The sequence below is a fragment of the Vidua chalybeata genome, chromosome 23 (assembly GCF_026979565.1).
Source record: "Vidua chalybeata isolate OUT-0048 chromosome 23, bVidCha1 merged haplotype, whole genome shotgun sequence".
NCBI lineage: Eukaryota > Metazoa > Chordata > Aves > Passeriformes > Viduidae > Vidua > Vidua chalybeata.
Window position 1 is genome coordinate 1479974 of NC_071552.1, and position 18829 is coordinate 1498802.

The following is an 18829-nucleotide window of genomic DNA, read 5'->3' on the forward strand; positions in this document are numbered from 1 at the left end:
AATATACATAACATAAATAAACCTATACACCATTTATAAATATATAGCACATACATACCATGCTCTATTTTTATACCATCTAATTACACTCCATGATACAATATGTAATTCATATATTGTATATTACTCTGTTAATTGCATGCTAAAATAATTAATATACCGTTAACATTAGCATAATTACGATTATATTCTCAATAATATGCTTTAATTGATACAAGCTACATACATAACGTATTTTTATATGGTGTATAAGACATAATATATACATTTTTCTATGGCATATAACACATAGTATTTACACATAACTGCATCCATGTTAAATACATACTGTATGTATGTTAGAATAATTTATATTCTAATTCTATAGTGTAATGTGATAACTAATAGAATGGAATAATATTATATATATAATAATAATATAATAATATTTATTTGCATAAATATGAAATACCTTTTGTATACTGCATGCTACATATTACATACATTTATTTACATACATATGAAATACATATTACATACACATCAGAATACTTTATAATATAATCTATATATACTAATAATATAATATACTAATAATATCATGTGATAATAATGAACAGAATAGAATAATGTCAAATATAAAAAATAATATATAATAATGTGATGATAATAATTAATAATGATGCGACGGCAATAAATAATAAAGTGATAAGAAATATAACATAATATGATATGATATTATATAATATAATAGCATACAATATGATATGATATATGATATGATATGATATAATATAATATAATATAATATAATAGCATATAATATGATATGATATGATATGATATGATATGATATGATATCATATCATATCATATCATATATCGCGATATAAAATATATAATATATAATGCTATAATAATGTGATGATAATAATTAATAATGATGTGATGATAAGAAAAATCAAGTGAAGTATAATATAATATAATATAATATAATATAATATAATACAATATAATACAATACAATATAATATAATATAATACAATACAATACAATACAATACAATACAATATAATACAATACAATACAATACAATATAATACAATACAATATAATACAATATAATACAATACAATACAATACAATATAATACAATACAATATAATACAATATAATACAATACAATATAATACAATATAATACAATACAATATAATACAATATAATACAATACAATACAATACAATACAATACAATACAATACAATACAATACAATACAATACAATACAATATAATACAATACGATGCTATAAACATATACTAATACAATCTCTAGTAATACAGTAATGCGGTAATAATTAATAACGGCGCTATGGTCATCAGCGCTGACGTGATAACAGCTATCAATAATCACTTCCCCCCTCGCTCCCTCCCCAGACAAAGCTGCCTCGTCTCCCCTCCCCCGCGGGCACTACTTGGCGTGGCGGAGGGAGCGGCGGCGCGGCGGCGGCGGCGCGCAGGGATCGCAGCGCGGCGCGGCCGCTGTCAGTCAGCGCGGCGGCGCCGGGACGCGCCGGGCGCAGCGAGCGCAGCGGAGCGGCCACCCCGGGCTCGGCTCCCCGCGCCCTCCCCGCGCCCGCAGCCCCGGCGAGCGGCTCGCCGGCCCGCCGGTGCGATGCTGCTGCCGCTCGCCGTGCTGCCCTGCGCCTTCGTCCTGCTGCGAGCCGCAGGTACGGCGGGGGCGGGGGCGCGCCGCGAACAATGGGGTCGGGCGGACCCCGCCGCGCTGCGCGGGGCTCGGCGGGTGCGCTGCGGGGCCGCGGGGTGGCAGGGCGAGGAGGAGGAGGAGGAGGAGGTGGCGGCGGCCGGGCAGGGCTGGGCTGGGCTCCCCCGGGGCCGCGGGTCGGTGCGCGGGGGGCGCAGACAATGGGCGCGGAGGGGATGCTGCGTGCGCCGGGGGCGGCGGGGTCGCGGCGGGCTCGGTGCGCACCGCGAGGATGCTCCCGCGGCCGCCGCCCTCCGCCGGCGGGGCACGGACGCGGCCAGGGAGGGAGCGAGGGATGCGATGGCCGTGGAGCGGCTGGAATAATAAAAGAAGGAGGAGGAGAGAGAGAGGGGGAAAAAAAAAAAAAAAAAAAAAAAAAAGAAAAAGAAAAAGGAGGGGCGCGGGGCGCTGCCGTTGTGGAGCGGCCCCGGGCGCGAGCGGTGGTGCGGTGGCCCCGCCGTGGCCGCTCGGTAGCCGCCGGTGGCCGCCCGGGTCGCCACCGCCCGGGTCCGGGAGCGGCAGGATGGAGCGGCCACACCTGCGCCGGCCCCGCCCCAGCCAGCATCCCTGCTCCGAGCTGCATCCCTGTGCGGTCCATCCCTGCTCCGAGCTGCATCCCTGTGCGGTCCATCCCTGCTCCGAGCTGCATCCCTGTGCGGTCCATCCCTGCTCCGAGCTGCATCCCTGTGCGGTCCATCCCTGCTCCGAGCTGCATCCCTGTGCGGTCCATCCCTGCTCCGAGCTGCATCCCTGTGCGGTCCATCCCTGCTCCGAGCTGCATCCCTGTGCGATCCATCCCTGCTCCGAGCTGCATCCCTGTGCTGTCCGTCCGTCCGTCTTTCTCTCCTGCCCGGTGCTGTCCGTGCCGGCGCTCCCCGGGGAGCGCTCCCGAGCCGCGCTGGGCTCCGCCGGCGTTTGCTCCCTGTCCCATCCTGTGCTGTGCTCCTCACCCCTTGTCCCCCGTCCCTCGAGAGCATCCCGGGCTGGCCGTGCCATCGCCACCTGGCAGCTGTCACCGCGCTTGGCTGGCAGCCCCTCTGGGCTCCGGGCTCTTCCCGGTGCCGTGTCCGTGTGCCCGCGCTCCCCGGAGCTGTCGGTGTGTCCTTGCCGCGTTCCATCCCTGGCTCCATACCCACCACCTGAGGATCTTTATCTCCTTAAGCAATTCCCGCTGCCGGGGCTCTCTCTGCTCCCGTGGTGGCAGTGGCTGTCGCGGTGGACCAGTGCCACCAGTGCCACCAGTGCCACCAGTGCCACCAGTGTCGCCAGGGCGGCTGCCAAAGCCGAGCCACCTGTTTAACATCAGCACAGCGCCCACCCCGAGCCGTGCCCGGCTCTCCCGCGGCACAGCGCTGCTGGCTAGCCTCTGTTTAATTAAAAAGAAGAGGAAGAGGAGCGCTAATGAGGGGGTCTGTGCAGTAGCGGGGGGTCCCCGCGGCCGGCCCGGCCACACCCTGGCGTCCCCGGGGCTGCCAGACTGCTCCCTGCGATGGCACAGCCATCGCCTCCCCGACACGTTCACACAGCCTTTCTCAACTGTGGGAGGGCACAATGAAGCGCGTTGCTTTGGGTTTTTTTTTTTTTTTTTTTTTTTTTTTTTTTGGTGGTTTTTTTTTTTTTTTTCTTCCCGAGGGAAATAAATGGGAGTAAGCAAAAGAAAAATTATCTGCGTATCATCTGTTGCCCCACTCAAATACATGTTTATCCAATAATAATAATTATGAATATGGAGACTGCCTAGGGAGCTGCACAGCTGGAACTGTTAAATCAGCATAAAATGGAGAACACAAAAACCAAATAAAATATTAAAAAGCTAGAACAAAGCAGCAGCAGTGTTTATGGTGAAAACAGCACCAAGCACATCCAGCTCTGCTTTCCACCCTAAAGGATGCTCTGGTCTTGTACCTTCTTTTTTTCCCCAGCCGAGCTCACCAGTCTGTGATGGGGGAGAAGGAATTTTGCTTTGAAAGCTGTGGAGGTGTCAGTGCAAGAGGGTGTTTTATTTCTTTTTATTTATTTTATAAAAAATAAATAAAACATTGTGCTGCTAAAAAAACCCTTAAGCTTAAATGTAAGAGGAGGCAAGAGGGGAGATATTTATCAGTGAGGAATCCCTGAGGAAACTGTTGTGTGAGCACAGTTGTGGGGTAGGTTCACAACCAAACCGTGTCTTTTATGTCTTTTAGAATAATTCCACATTTCGTGTGTCTCCCCGTGGCCTGTGATAGGGATGATTTATTTTATTTAGTCTGTTGTAAAATTAAAACATTCTCTGATAATGTAGAAGCTGATTTATAGACAGAGCAGATGGCTCCTCTCCTTTCATGTACATCCTGAGAATTGTGGTTTCCTCAAGAATAGGGAGGATTTTGTATCAACTTTATCCCCTTGACACATGAACTTGAAAATTCCTGACTTGGCTCTTGGCTGTTTTTTTTTTTTTTTTTGGGTTTTTTTTTTGGGGGGTCTTTTGCCTGTGGGTTTTGCCAGAGGTTTTTTAAAGGACATTTCATACAAGAGTAACTTCACGACTAGCCGGTTTTTAAGTGTTAAACATTGTGGCTGCTCTCCAGGCTGAAAGTGCCTTCACTTTTCCTGGCTGCTCTCCAGAAATGTATTTTAAGGATAGACTGCTCTGCTCTCGGGTACGAGCGCTGGTTCCTCGTGGATGGAGAATGCCATGGGGGGGTTTGATGGTTTTCCTGTTTGTTTGGGCTGGGAGGGCGATGCCATGGATTTCCTGCACGGGCTGCCAGGGAAGCAGAACCAATTGCTGGGGGAGGAGGAGGAGGAGGAGGAGGAGGAGGAGGAGGAGGAGGAGGGGATCCTGCATCTGCTGCCATCACTCTGCGAGGAACAGAGGGATAGCTCGGGGAGGAGACAAAGCGCAGTTTATTTCCTCATTTAAAAGGGTTTTCCTCACTATTTTACACACCTGGTGCTATGAAAAAGGCACAATTATGTTGTTTTTTTTTTGGCGGGTTTCCGGGGTGGTTTTGGAAGCATCGCTTCTGCGGGGTGTTCAGCTTAAGGTGGGCATTGTGAACCTGCCCAAATGCCTCTGTGAGCAGCCTGGGAGGAGCTGGTTCCTCTGGAATGGTGTCGTGGCTTCCATGCAGGCAATTCTGAGAAAGCTTCAAGGATCTGATGCTACCAGGGCAGCGCTTTGCAGGTGCACTGAAAAGAGGGTGTTTATTTCTTTGTTTATTTCCCAATCCTTTATTTCCCTTTCCCACGGATGTGAAATGTGATGTGAGCCAAGAGGCGGGACTCACTTGTAAATATGGAGCTTTGAAAACGACGAGGAAACAGAATTGTGTTTTCCTTGCTGTTTATAAACTGGGGGAATGGGAATAACTCGGCTGAGGGTGTGTCTGGCAGGGAACTACGGCTCCCAGCAGCTCCTCTCTCCTGGACGATTCCTTTGCGCATGTTTTTTAGGAATTAATGTGTCGCTTTTCATCCAAAAAAAAAAAAAAAAAAAAAAAAAAAAAAGAGCCACCAGGCAAATAGACTTCGAGCCATCCAAATCACAGGAGCAAATTTGAAGGTCAGCTCGGGGCTGGCTGTGGCTCCTTTTGTTTAGGAAAACACATTAGCATGGAGCAAAGGGCTGGCTGTGCACGGGGATGGAAATGAGCAGGGCTTGGCAGCAGGGCCATTGTGGGTTCCTGGTGGGGAAATGCAGCTGCTCATTAGGAGCGATGCCTTTTGAAGTGACCCTGAGAGCCAAACGGCAGCGCCTGCTCCTCCTGCCTTCGGGATTGGCTCCGGCAGCCGCTGCAGGGAGGTTTTCCTGGGGCTTTGGGTTTGCAGCGTGCGTGGAATGGAGAGAAATAGATCAAAATCAAGGATGGAATTCAGATTAAAACAAGTGTATGGCTTTAAATCCAGTACTTTCCACTGTATTGATGTTAAGGCAGATAATCCCTCTCCATAGAGGCAGTGCTGCAGATTCCAGACCTTCCCAGGGTAAATGACACACACAGGATGGAGTCAGCATCCCTGGAAGTGCCCAGAAAATACGGGACCGTGGCACTTGAGGGCAGGGTCGGGTGCTGAACACGGTGGTGGTGCAGGGTTCACAAGGACATTCGATGGTCTTAAAGGTCTTTTCCGACCTTAACGATTCTCTGGTTCCACGAAAAGCAGTTTCAGGAGGAATTTATTCATGGGAAGGGTTAAACATGGTCAGGAGCTGCCCTGGGAGGTTTGGATTCCCCATCCCTGAGGTGTCCAAGGAATTGCTGGACAAGGTGGGGGTTGCTCAGAGCTTGGAGGGCTTTTCCAACCTCAGTGGCTCTGTGATTCCATGGAAAACCTTGTGCCAGAACACGTTGGGCTCTCCAGGGGAGGTGCTGACATGTTTTAATATACCCAAGGCCACCTGAAAACTTCCTCAGAGCATTTTTTTTGGAGCCTGTTAGAGCTTTGGCTTCTGAGGTTGCTTTTGGGCCAAGAATTTATGTACTGGAGGTGCTTCAGCAGAATTCTGACTTGGACAAATGCGGGACATCAGCAGCCTCAGTCCTGAGAGCTCCAGATCTCCAGGCAGCTGCCGGAAAAACTGATTTTTGGGGAACAGCACACAATGGGAGGTTTATCCTGCAAAGCAAGTGCAAATTGCTTTAAGATTCCTCTGAAGAAGCAGCAGCAGCAGCTGTGGGGTAGAGTCACATAGAGCCGAGCTTAAGAGCAGGGGGAGTTATCTGAATTCTTAAACGTGAATAATAATTAGGATGGAGATCTGGTGTTTGCAGCAGAAATCACAGAGCCGGGTTGGGTTTGAGCAAGAAAAAAATAAGGATGCTTGTGCCTGAAGATTAATGTCTCGAATTCCTCTGCAGAAACAGAGTTGGGGTTGGGAAATGGGGGAGGTTTTCAGGAATCTGTATTTGCCATGTAATTGCTCAGGGTGGGTTCGGTGCCCCCGCCCAGGAATGGAGGCACCAAGGGTCTGTCAGAGGTAAATTCAGGTGGTAAATTCAGGCTGGAGACCAGGTCAGAGAGGGGACAGAGCCCAGGGAGTGGCAGGCCCTGATGCCACAGCCATTCCTGCTCTGGCCCATGCAGGGCTGCAGCCCCATATCCTGCATCTGATGCAAGGCAATTCCCTTGAGGCTGCAGGCAGTAATGGGATCCCTGCTGGGGCTGATCCATCCCCTATTTTCATCCCAGATCTTGTGACAGGACAGATGCAGGGGGTGTTGGGAGAATGGGACTTGGCTGGTTCAGTACAACCCGGGTAGAATAACGTGGAAAAACATTGGGAAATGCATTGAAATGGTCGATTTCTTAAAATGGGGAGCAGATCTGATTTATTTTGAGTTAAAACAAATGTCCCTCACTTCACCAGGGCATCATTGGCCAGGACAAAATCCATTCAAAGAAACTCTTGGCTGCTTGAGTTGTTCCAGAATTGTCAATCTCATCGTGTCTTGAACAAAAATATTTATGTTTTCTTTCTAGCTGAGTTTTTAAGGTCGTTACGGCCATTGGGTGAATCGGGGTAGGTACTTTCCACAATTTGTTGTTAAAATCAGGCAAGTCAGGTTAATTCTCTGAAAATCCACCTGCTCCTCAGTGCTGAGGCCACTTCTGGAGTGCAGGGTGCAGCTCTGGGCTCCCAGTGCCAAAACAATCCCTGGATTTACTGCAGAGGGACTGGAGGAGCAGCTTGGTGTGAGAAGAAGCTGAGACTGGGAAGAGAAGGCTCGAGGGGATGTGGATGTGGATAAATTCCTGCTGGGAAGGAGTGAAGACAGCCAGGATCTCCCCAGTGATGCCCAGCAACAGAACAAACTGGAATACAGAAAAAATACAGCAAATCCTCTCTGCACGTGTGAAAACACACCAAAATCCCTTTTTTTTTTTTTTTTTTTTTTTTTTTTTTTTTTTGGCTGAATCCTGGAACAGGTTGAGGGGAGAGATTGTGGATTCTCCATCCATGGACCTTCAGAACACACCTGGCCAGACCCCTGGTGACCTCCTGGACTGGATAATCTCAAGATGTCCCTTCCAACCCCAATTATTGTGTGACTTTCCTACCTCTACTCTTATAAAAATAGCCATAATAGAAGCTTATTTGAATATTTAATGTACTTTTCCTTTGTTTGTATTCATGACACTTATCACCCTTGAATCCTTAGGATAAACAAGAATGTTAATTGTTTGTTGCTGGTTTATGGTTAATTATAATTTACCACATTGATTAACTTGAAATATGACTGCAAAGACATGAATGGGAGCGTGTAAATCTGCGTAGAGAAATGGGGAATTGTGTGAAACAAAGGGTTAGAGGAAGAAATGAGCCAGGTAACACATTCAGGCCACGTTTTGGGCAGAGTTGGGTCAAAATCTGTGCTTGAAATTCAAGGTTCTTTCCAGAGGAGAGCCCTGGCTGAGCTGTGGAATTGAGCAGGTGATGAATGATGAAATAAAGTGATGAAGATTTTAGACAACGGAAATAGAAAACGGTTGCCTCCAAATTTGAATGGGCTTTTCCAGATGTTTAATATCTCTTGTCCCAACAGCAACTGTATAAAAAAATACTTTAAATGTTACAGCGACTGCAATAAATTCCTGCAGAATTTAGTTAATTGTCCCGAAACCAAACTGTAGGATTGTAAATATCCTTGCTTTATGGGAAAAAAAAAAAAACTAAAAATTTATTTCTAAAGCGCAGCTCTTTGCAGCCAGTTCCAAATGCAGCTCTTTTTACAGCAAAGATTGATGTGCATTTAAGCATTCTGAAATTTAAATCCCTTTTTTTTTTTTTTTTCCTAGCGCCTTTACACGTATATTTGGCATATTCAAAGCTGGGTTTCACCGTGCCACCGAGGAGGAGCAGCCAGTTTGGTGGTGTTTGCACAATATTGGCAAACTGGGCTCTAATACGGGGCATTATTGCACAACTGATCAATCAATCAATCAATCAGTCAATAAACAAACAGGGGCAGTGGCTGAGGGCAGCCCGGGGCTGGGGGATGCTCGCTGCTCCTGGCCTTGCATATTAATGACCCTCTCCAAGGAGCTGTGATTTTTGTTGTGCTCAAAAGGGTTTTTTTTATTCCATTCAAGTGGGGCTGGGAGCAGCAGGATCCGGGCGGTGTCTGGGGAAGGAGAGCCCCGCTCTGCTCCCTGCGCCTCCTCGGGGCTCTGCCGTGCCAAGCGTTCCCGAAATGTTCCAGTGTTCACCCTCACCTGGGGTGGGAAATAAAATATTGGCCGCTTCTTCCGTGGGTTTTGCCTTTTGGGATGTCAGCAGGCCAAGACTGAGGTCTTGATGCCGTTGGGAAACTTGGAAGGGGTAAAGGTTGGGGAAATTCAGATTGTGTGGGTTTGGGAATAACAGGATTTCTCCCAAGTAAAGGCTGGGAAAATGTCAGATTTGGGAGTTTGGGAATAACAGGATTTCTCCCAAGAAAAGGTTGGGGAAATGTCAGATTTGGGAGTTTGGGAATAACAGGATTTCTCCCAGGTAAAGGTTGAGGAAATTCAGATTGTGTGAGTTTGGGAATAACAGGATTTCTCCCAAGAAAAGGTTGGGGAAATGTCAGATTTGGGAGTTTGGGAATAACAGGATTTCTCACAAGTAAAGGTTGGGGAAATGTCAGATTTGGGAGTTTGGGAATAACAGGATTTCTCCCAGGTAAAGGTTGAGGAAATTCAGATTTGGGAGTTTGGGAATAACAGGATTTCTCCCAAGTAAAGGTTGGGGAAATCTCAATTCTGTGAATTTGGGAATAACAGGATTTCTCCCAAGTAAAGGCTGGGGAAATGTCAGATTTGGGAGTTTGGGAATAACAGGATTTCTCCCAAGTAAAGGGTGGGGAAATCTCAATTCTGTGAATTTGGGAATAACAGGATTTCTCCCAGGTAAAGGTTGAGGAAATTCAGATTGTGTGAGTTTGGGAATAACAGGATTTCTCCCAGATAAAGGGTGGGGAAATCTCAATTCTGTGAGCTTGGGAATAACAGGATTTCTCCCAAGTAAAGGTTGGGGAAATGTCAGATTTGGGAGTTTGGGAATAACAGAATTTCTCCCAGATAAAGGGTGGGGAAATCTCAGTTCTGTGAATTTGGGAATAACAGGATTTCCCAGATAAGGGGTGGGGAAATCTCAGTTCTGTGAATTTGGGAATAACAGGGAATAACACAGCATCCCTCTGGTGATGTGGTTTTGTGTACCTCGGGGCAGTGTGAGGTGAGGTGCTAATGAGCTGTGGCTGTGTGAAAAAAAAATCCAGAAAAGGGGAGATTCCGGCTCCTTTATCTTTGTACAAATCTCAAAAACCCCGCAGATGTTGAAACATGGACTTCAGTGAGCAGTAGAGATGTTTCAGTGGGTGATGGTAGGTATTCTGAAGCAGAAAATGGGCAGGTAAAATACATATCTCTGTCTAGGTGGACACAGACTCACACACAGATGTTCTAGTACAGGAATTCTGTTGCAGTGAGTAGAGAATTGGGCTGTGCTTGTGAGTTACCAGCAGCTCATGTTGTGAAAACTGGTTGTGCTGAAGACAACCTCTTGATGGAAGGAGAAATCTGCATTTCAGACACCCAGTGAACACAGCAGCGTGCTCCCCAAATGCAAAGCTGTTATCTGGGTTTGTGTTGAATCAATATTATTGAGCTGTTTGCTGAGTCCTTGGTGTCTCTTTGCTTTTGCTTTTCCTCGTTTCATCAACTCCTGGGCACGTTTTCTTACACGTGATTATTCTTGTTCCACAAGGAAACTGGCAGAGTTCCCTCCCAGTGTGAATTTCAGGAGTGGAGTTATGCAAAGCAGCAGTTTCCAAACAGGTACCCAAGGAGCTGAAAAAAACCTTCAGGGGGGATGCTCAGGCTGGGCTGAGGTTGGCTTTAACCTGGAAAGGTCTTTGTGGAAGTGAAACACTGGAGTGGAGCTCTTGGTGTGTTTGTTGTTGTTCTCTGTGTGCAAAATGGTATTTTCTGGGTTTTTTTGTAGGGAACACGAGGAATTTTTGTGTAATTTGGTAATGCTGTTAAGGCAGCAAGACAAGGAGAGCAATTTTTTTGCTCAGTGTTCATTTTGCTGTATTTGAGAGAGAATTGTTGGGTTTTTGTGTGGATGTTTTGGGGTAGGGACGGGTGGATTTTCATGGGGTAGCAGAGCCTTGCCTGTGTCACTGCAGTCAGAAGGAAACGCCCATTTATTTCCCTCATAATTCCATAGAAAGCCCATTGCACTTGCAGTATGTAGAGGTGAAGTGCAGCAGGAAATACTGAACGCAGCCAGTGCTGGTATTTCCCTCTCCTGAGAGCTGCCTTCATGTTGTTTTTCTATCGTTAATATTAATTGTGTGCAAGCTGTGGCACTGCTCTGCTCAAGCACTTAGAGCCCACCTGGGTGTGCTTTGAAATCCTCAAAATGACCATTTCAAAACTTCTTTGGAATCTGTTAGCGTGCCTCACAGATCCCATGCAGCCCAGGATCTAGTGAGCAAAATGCCCGCTCGTTATTGTAATTGTTATTATAATATTATTATTACAGTGTTATTAAATTGTTATAATTAGATTGGAGGAGTTAATTTTGCACTTTTCACTGTGTTGATAGTGAGAGAAAGACATTTATGCGTGGCATTTCAGCAAAATGCAGCCAACAGCTGCTTGGCCAAGGAACTTTTTCAATTCTTGTGAGGTTGCAGGAACCAAAAGAACAGAGCTGGAGTGTGTTTGCAGTTGTGTTTGCAGCAGATAATCCCCCCAAGCCCAGCGTGCTGCAGGGCTGGAGCAGACCCACGGAATTACTGCACACTCCCTAAATCCTCCTGCACTTTAATCTCCCCATGATCTCTGGGAAGGCTCGCAGTGTTTATTCCCTTTATTCCATTTATTCCCTGCTCCCTCCTGGCTGGGCTTTGTTGGGAATGGAGGGAATAAAATTTAAATTTATTTATTGTGGACAGTCGGGAACAATTTTTTTTTTTTTTAATTTTTTTTTTAATTTCATATTGATTGACTTCTGGCTTTGCCATATGTTTTATTTGGGGATGGGCTTTGGCCATTTCGCTCTCTGATTTTTCTCCATTTCTCTGTAAAATGAATAGTTGGTGAAATACAGGCAAACTTGGAGTAGTTTGTGCTTCATGGACAAAAATAACGTCGTGCTGCAGTGATTGCTTGTAGTTTTTAATTTCCCACTTCAGGCTAGCATGACTATTAGCTCCAGAGTGAGAAATACCGTGAAATATTTCTGTTTAAAGTTATTTAGCATAAATACTAGTAAATAAAAAGTTATTTAGTTAAATATATATTGAAAAGTTATTTTTTGTCTAGAAATGGGTGTTTCTGTTGGTAGGATGCTTTTATTCCTGGCATAAAAGGTGGAGGTTTTGTGGTGTGCAGTTTGGTTTTGCACAGGAGATAAATCCTGCTTTTATCCAGTCCCAGGGAATATCCAGGGAGGAATTTTTCTCACCTGCTCACAGGTACTGAGGGATCCCTGTGAAAATTCCAAGTGCCTGCTTGAGTAGAGATCCGTGTAAATCTGCTCAACGACCATTTATTTTTAAATAAATGACTTGTGCTGATTTTCGTTACACCCGGTGAAAAATCGGGGTTTTAATTGTAAGAGAAAATGTTTTTGTTTTTTTTTTTTTTAATCACCCAGGCCCTGCCTCGCTGCTCACACTGCAATTAATGTGACCTGCTGCTCATTAATGCCTTGCTGTGGGTGGGGAGGGAAAAGCACAGAAATTCACATTTCAGCAGTGCTCTTTTCCTGCCTGGATGCTCCCAGCTCTGCTGGAGGAGCTCTGGGAGGCTTCGAACCAATCTCTCAGCATTTTGTGCTGTCCCACACTTAGGCTCTGTTTTAAGAACAAAAATCTCCACCCCATCAGCAAAGCATTGAGCAAACCCAGTCCTGAGGTGGTTTTTTTTTTTCACTCAGTCTCTTTTCCAGGAGAAAACTGCACTTCAGACCCTTTGATTGGGCTCTTTTTTAAAGCACTCAATTTCTGCAGCAGCTTTTCCCATTATTTTACTAAGGAATCATTGAATATTCAAGGTGAGAAGGTGCCCTTGGAGCAGTCCCTGGAGTGTTTGCCTGGGTTTTTTTTTGTGTTCTGGGCAAACACACTTGAGGCATTTCTGCTTTTATCAATGGCTGTGGTTGGTGTTTGCTGATAAAACAAATAGAAATAAATGGTTTCTGCACAAAGCTTGTGGGATTGCACCGTTTGAAAGTGAAAATAATACCTGAGGGGAGATGGGGGAACTCGAAAGGCTGGCCTTTAGGAGAGACTCTCTCAGTGCTATCTAATACCAATAAATTAAAGCTTTTTTTGCTTTTTACTAGGTGTGCTTCAGTTTCTGGTAACCTGTCTCTGTTTTAGTTACATTTTACCCATTAATCCCCCCCAAAAAAAGGCTGAATGTGCCAGAATGTGCAGATGACATCCCAAGTGTTGCAATCCCCATGATTTTGGTTAAAAGGAGCCATTTTTATGTGAAGAATCCTTGCTTCATGAGGCTGGATCTAGACTCAAGTGAGCCCACAAAGCCGTTGTGAACCGTTTTTGTTGTGTTCAGCCCTGAATTTCAGGCTCTGCTTTGTAGCTGCAGGCGCTCTGGCAGGTCTGGAGAGTGAGCAGTGCCCTATTCCAAAGCTTCTGTGTTTTCCCAGGAGCTGCTTTTTATCAACCTCAGTTGGTCCATCCAAACAGCCTCGAGATAAAAACAGCAAATTTTTAAAACACTCCTGCTTTGGGGCGTTCAGGCCCTGAGTTACTGATGGGCTCTGCAGTGTCCTCTGTGTCCAGAAGATTTATTGGGTGGGATTTATTATTTAGTGGCACATGCAGAAGTCCCTCCAAGCATTCAAGAATCAACAGATAAAGGTATTTTCTTATCAGGTGAGGCGTTCTCTTATCTCCTTTTCCTTGAAGATTGGGGCAGTAGTGGGACGAGAGGAATTCAGCTGGAGTGGTGAGTGAAAGCAGTGCTGCTGATTCCCTTGGAATTTAGCACTTTAAATGGATTAGAACTAAAAATATCCCTGCCTGGCATTGCGTCAGATGCAGGAGCCTTTCAGAGGCTCTGCATTTCCACGTTTGATGGCAATTTCAGAAGATTCCCACGTTGGAGCTAAGTGGGAGCCAGGATTCTTCACTGGAGCAGCAGTGTTGGGAATAATTGTAAAATTCCTGGGGGCTGCTAAAGTGGGAGCCCACAGAAGCAGCGTTTGGGAAGGAAAAGGTGATTTTTGTTCCAGACAAAAAAAAAAGGGATTTTTGTTCCAGACAGGGTGTGTAATTCTCCCCTTGGACATGTGGGAGCCTTGAGAGGAATTGGTTGGTGACTTTGGGGTGGGACCTTGCAGCATCTGGTCCACATCTCCTGGTCAATTCTATTGCCAGTTAATTCACTCCTAGTTTGGGTTTTTGGTTAATAATGGTGTGTGAACCCTGCCTTAGGGCTTGTAATCCCCAAACCCAGAAATGGCACTGTACCAATGGAAAGGGAAGTAATCACGTGTTGTGCTTACCTAAAAGCCTGGGATTCACTCCCACAGGGGAGGGGATCTGGATTGAACTTGTGTGCTCCTGCTTTGTTTGGACAGATTTGACTTTCCTAGAGCAGTGAAATGAGCTCAGTGCCCTCATAGAGGGGCGGGACCAGAGAAACACAGAATCCCACAGTGCTAATTGGGGTGCTTTTAGTGAATTGTGGGGGCACCACCGTGTTAAACATCCTCGTGCATTGTTAGTTCCTGAACTGCTGGGAAATCCCCATCAATCAGCGCAGAATGGTTCCCCTTACACTGGACATTTTTGGCCCATGTTTTGTGTAACTGCAGAGCTGCTGGCTGCACACTCAGGAGCTCCAAAGGTGAGTTTCTGCTGATGCTGGAGGTGTGTTTTGGGCTCCAGGTGTTGGTCCTGCAGGTTTGTGCAAGGTGAGGGGAGATGAGCAGTGTTAAACTCGTCAGTGTGATGGATCAGCTGCCTGCACTGCAGGGAAGGCTCTTTGAGAGGCTGTAAATTCCAGACAGGTAAGATTTGGAAGCTGTCGTCCAGGTTAACATTTTGGACTCCACTAGATGGCACTGATTTATTGTGCTGTTGACAAAAAAAAACATCAAATGCAGTGGGAGACTTTTATTTTTTGAACAGGAACCATAAAGGAGGTGATGAGGATGCTCAGTATTTATCTGTTTGTCTGCTGGGTGCATTGGTGGTTTCCTTCATGACCTCCTGCTTCTGAAGTGGAGTTTTGGATGGGGTAGGCCAATCATGGGCATATCTTTTAAATATTTGGCACTGGGAAGACATCTCTAAATAAATACCTGGTTTTTCTTATCCTCTTTGTGTTGAAGGAAGAAGCTGGGCCAGCGTTGGTGCAGGCAGCTGGGGTTTGCCATAATTGTGTCTCAGACCATCACAGAATCCAGGATAAATATAAATTCCTTCTCTTTCTGATCAGAAAAGAGTATTCCTGGTGGGTTACAGCCACACAGTGCCAGTTCTGGTTTAGACCAAAGTGATTTCAGTGTGGTGGTGCTGGGGGGCACTGGGTGGGAGCAAATAAATAATTATTCCAGCTCCAGGGGCAGAAATGGCCACGAGAGCTCTTCTGGTAAATTTGGTGCTCAGATTCTCCCCAGGACCTTCAAAATGCCCATTCCCAAGTGCTCTTATCTGCCCTCACAAAGCCAGAGCCCCTTTCTCATCTTCGCAGGGTGAGAACTCCCTGGTGTGGAACTCACTGAAGGCAAAACCCCCCCCAGAACAAGGGTGGAAGAGCAGGGAGGTTCCCCAGGAATCTGTAATTCCATCTCTTCTGCCTTCTCCCTGCATCCCCTGTGCCACCACATGCTGCCCCTGAAGGCATCTCACATCCCACCCGGCCCAGGAGATGTTCAGGATGCTCCAAGAGGATGAACCTGGAGTTGGGCTTGGTTCCACCTCGTTCTGCTCCCGTCATCTCCTCTCCCTGGCAGCTGAGGGGGAGCTGAGCAGTGCTGCAGCCTGGCCTCGCTTGACTTCAGCACTCGTGGGTGTTTTAATCTGGTGCCTCACGAGAGAAGTTGTTCCTGCAGAGAGTGTGCAGCTCTCCCTCCCTCCCTCCCCAAAGCCAAGCCTGCCCGTTTCCTTGCCTGCCTTTCAAGGGATTTGCAATGAAGTGGTTTTCCCAGGAGATCAGCCTCCCTTTTCCATTGGAAAGGTCTCTTCTCTGCCTGCCCTGTGCTTGGAGGGATGAAGCCTTTCAGGAGCCTCAGATAAGCACAGCAGTGACTCCAGAACTCAGCATTTTGTAGGTGCTGCTGGTTCCTCCAGCTGCAGGTTTTGGGGCAGTGTGTGGGGTTGCTGCAGCTCTGGGTGATTCCCTGGGGAATTTGTGTTTCCCCCTGCCCAAAAGCTGCGCGGAGACGTTGGCAGGGGCTCAGCAGCCAGGGCACTGCAGCGCTGCAGGGAGGGACTGAAATGCAGTTTTGTGCAGCTGGAGATGCCATTTGTGGTGTCAGTGCCACAGAACTGGCACTGGTGTGCTGATGGTCTCTGTCTGCTTTGGGGTTTCTTGGTGGTTTTCCCTTCTCTCCTCTCAGACTGGAGGTTCAGTTGTTAGTTTGCCTCCAAGTTCTTAATTAGTGATGGTTCTCAGGCACAGCTCACTGCAGTCTGTGGGACTCCTTCCTGTGACATTGACTGGGTTGGGTTTTTCTAAATTTTTTTTTTCCTTTTGACACCACGAATTTTTACATAAATGTATGAATTTTACCCTTGGTGGGGAAGTGGTGAGGTGCCCTGGCTTTGAATTAATTCCTAATGCCATTGTTTCCTAGCTCTGTGATTTATGTCTATTCTGTTTCATTCTAATTAATTCCTAATTCCATTATTTCCTGACTTTTTCCCATTGCCATTTTTTTTTCTTCTTTTTCACAGCGTTTGGCTCTTGTTTGCTGCGTGCTGAAGCTTTGATATTCCTGGATAAATGGATTATCAATAAATTGATCATGTGCAGTGCTTGGGAACAGGCTGGCTGTCCCCAGGGGCAGATGGGCACCGGGTGTCTGCTGTCCCTTGGCTCTCACAGATCTGGTTGCAAATTGGCCCAAGAAGGGGATTTAGGGGAGCATGGCAGGGGCTGTTGGGTTTGTGCTGGTGGGAGAATCAGGCAGGGCTGGCTGGGGACTCCAGGCACCGTTTGCTGTTCTGTTTTCCAGCACAGAAGGTGGAATAGTAATTTATTATCTGACATTCTTGGCAAACAGATGGAAACCACTCTACTTGTGAATTTGCAAGGGAAAAGATTCTGGGAGCAGGCTTTGCATATGTCCTTCCCCCCTTGGTTTTTGTGCATGCTTAGGAAAACAACAATGAAGTCATTCCTTGTTGTTGGAAGGAAACTTGTGCGGCGTTCCCACTCCTGCTGTCGAGATGGATAAGAGAGACATCCACTCATGGCAAATGGATGGAAGAAAGGGAAATAAAATAATAGCTGAGAAGTGCAGTGAGCTCTGCGAGTTCTGCTTGGTTCTCATCCCACATTTGCATTTCTTAGTGTGGAATAAACCTCTGTTTGATGGAGAAGAAAGGGGAGGTGTTAAGGCTAAAAACAACGAATTAAGAAGTGAGCAGGTGAATAAGTGGCTCAGGATCAGTGAGCAGTCAGCGTGCCCTTTGCAGCAGTGACATGTTTGTGTTGTAGTTTGCCTTCGTAGTTTTCTTCAAGAGGGCAATTAATTAACTTGTTTCTTTGTTTTGGTGAGGTTTTTGCCTTTAGTGAGTTTCACACCGGGGAGTTCTCACCCTGCAAAGACGAGAAGGGCTCTGGCTTTGCGAGGGCAGATAGGAGCGCTTGGGAGTGGGGATTTTGCAGCTTTGGGCGATGAATTGCCCTCTGGGCGTGTGCCCTGTGCTCTCCAGGCTGTGATCAGGCACTGCAGAGGTTCCTAAAGCACTCGGGTTGTTCAGGAGCAGCAGCAAGTGGTTGTGACTGGGGCTGGAGCTTTTCCCCTGTAAAATCCAAGAGCCTGGAGAAGGCAGTGGAGGGAATCAGACAGATGGGCTTAACCTAAATCCCCTGAATTCCCTGGGGACACCTGGCCCAGGCTGCTCTCCTGGCTCGGAGCTGCTGTGTGAGGTGTGTGAGCGCTTCATTCAATATCCAGGGTACATTAAATGTCCCTCGGGGCTCCTGGAGGGGGAGAAGCTGCTCACAGGGTCAGGGAGCCATAGAGGCACCAAGATCTCCTGATTCCTGGGCAATCCCAGCAGAAACCTGGGAGGTTTCCACTTACAGCTTTGGTGACAGCTCCAGGGAATGTTTGGGTTTCCCTTCTAACTAAAAAAAAAAACAGCCATGGCGTGAAGGTTGACTGCAGATAAGCAGGAATCTCACATCCATGCATTAACGGTGCATTCCCGTTTTTCACATCAGCCACTTGGATCTCTCCATCTCATCTGTAGTGGATTTTCACCGTCTGAGTGTTCATTCCAATCTCTGCAGCTCTGCCTTTGTGTCTCCCATCATAGCAGGACCCATTATCTCTGAATTCCACCCCCGAATTTCTTCCTGCGTGGCCTGGAAGAGGCGGAAAAGGGAGATGCCAGCGCAGAGATTCCCCGTGAAAACAGCTCCTGCACGAGCCCTGCCTGATCCGGGGCAGGTTCCTGCTGCAGGAGCAGAAAATCCCTTCTAAATCCTGGTGCCACTGCCAATTCATCAAAGCCAGGCACGACCCCCGGGCTCCTTGTTCTGGTGCCCATTAGGAGCAGCTGCATGGTGGACTTTGATGTCCTGGGAGGACAATGGGATCACTGTTCCAGCCCCAAACCGCCTCTCCTTGCTGTTCTCTTTGTCTGGGGGCTCCAGCAGTGGGGAGGACGTGAGGGGCAGCACGAGATGTAAATCTCTGGCAGGAAATTGCTCACAAATGCCATCACTGGGACGTCAGGATTCGAGCAGGGGATGCACTTGGAAGGCAGCAGAATTTTAATGCTGGCAGATAAATGAGGATGAAGGGGAAAATTGTCCTCGTTGAAGAGGGGAAAATCCAGCTTAATTCAGAGCAAAGTGTAATTAAGGGGGAGAAAACTTCTGGCATAGAT

The 18829-nt window shown here is 46.7% G+C and overlaps 1 protein-coding gene across 1 annotated transcript in view; it reads left to right on the forward strand.

Annotated features, from left to right (window-relative positions):
* Positions 1 to 1570: 1570 nt before the first annotated feature.
* The window catches only part of NCAM1 (neural cell adhesion molecule 1), a 92743-nt gene continuing 75484 nt past the window's right edge, over positions 1571 to 18829 (forward strand). Inside the window, 1 exon segment of the mRNA XM_053963270.1 lies at positions 1571 to 1710. Within this exon segment, the coding sequence (XP_053819245.1) occupies positions 1656 to 1710 (55 nt within the window). The 5' untranslated portion in view covers positions 1571 to 1655.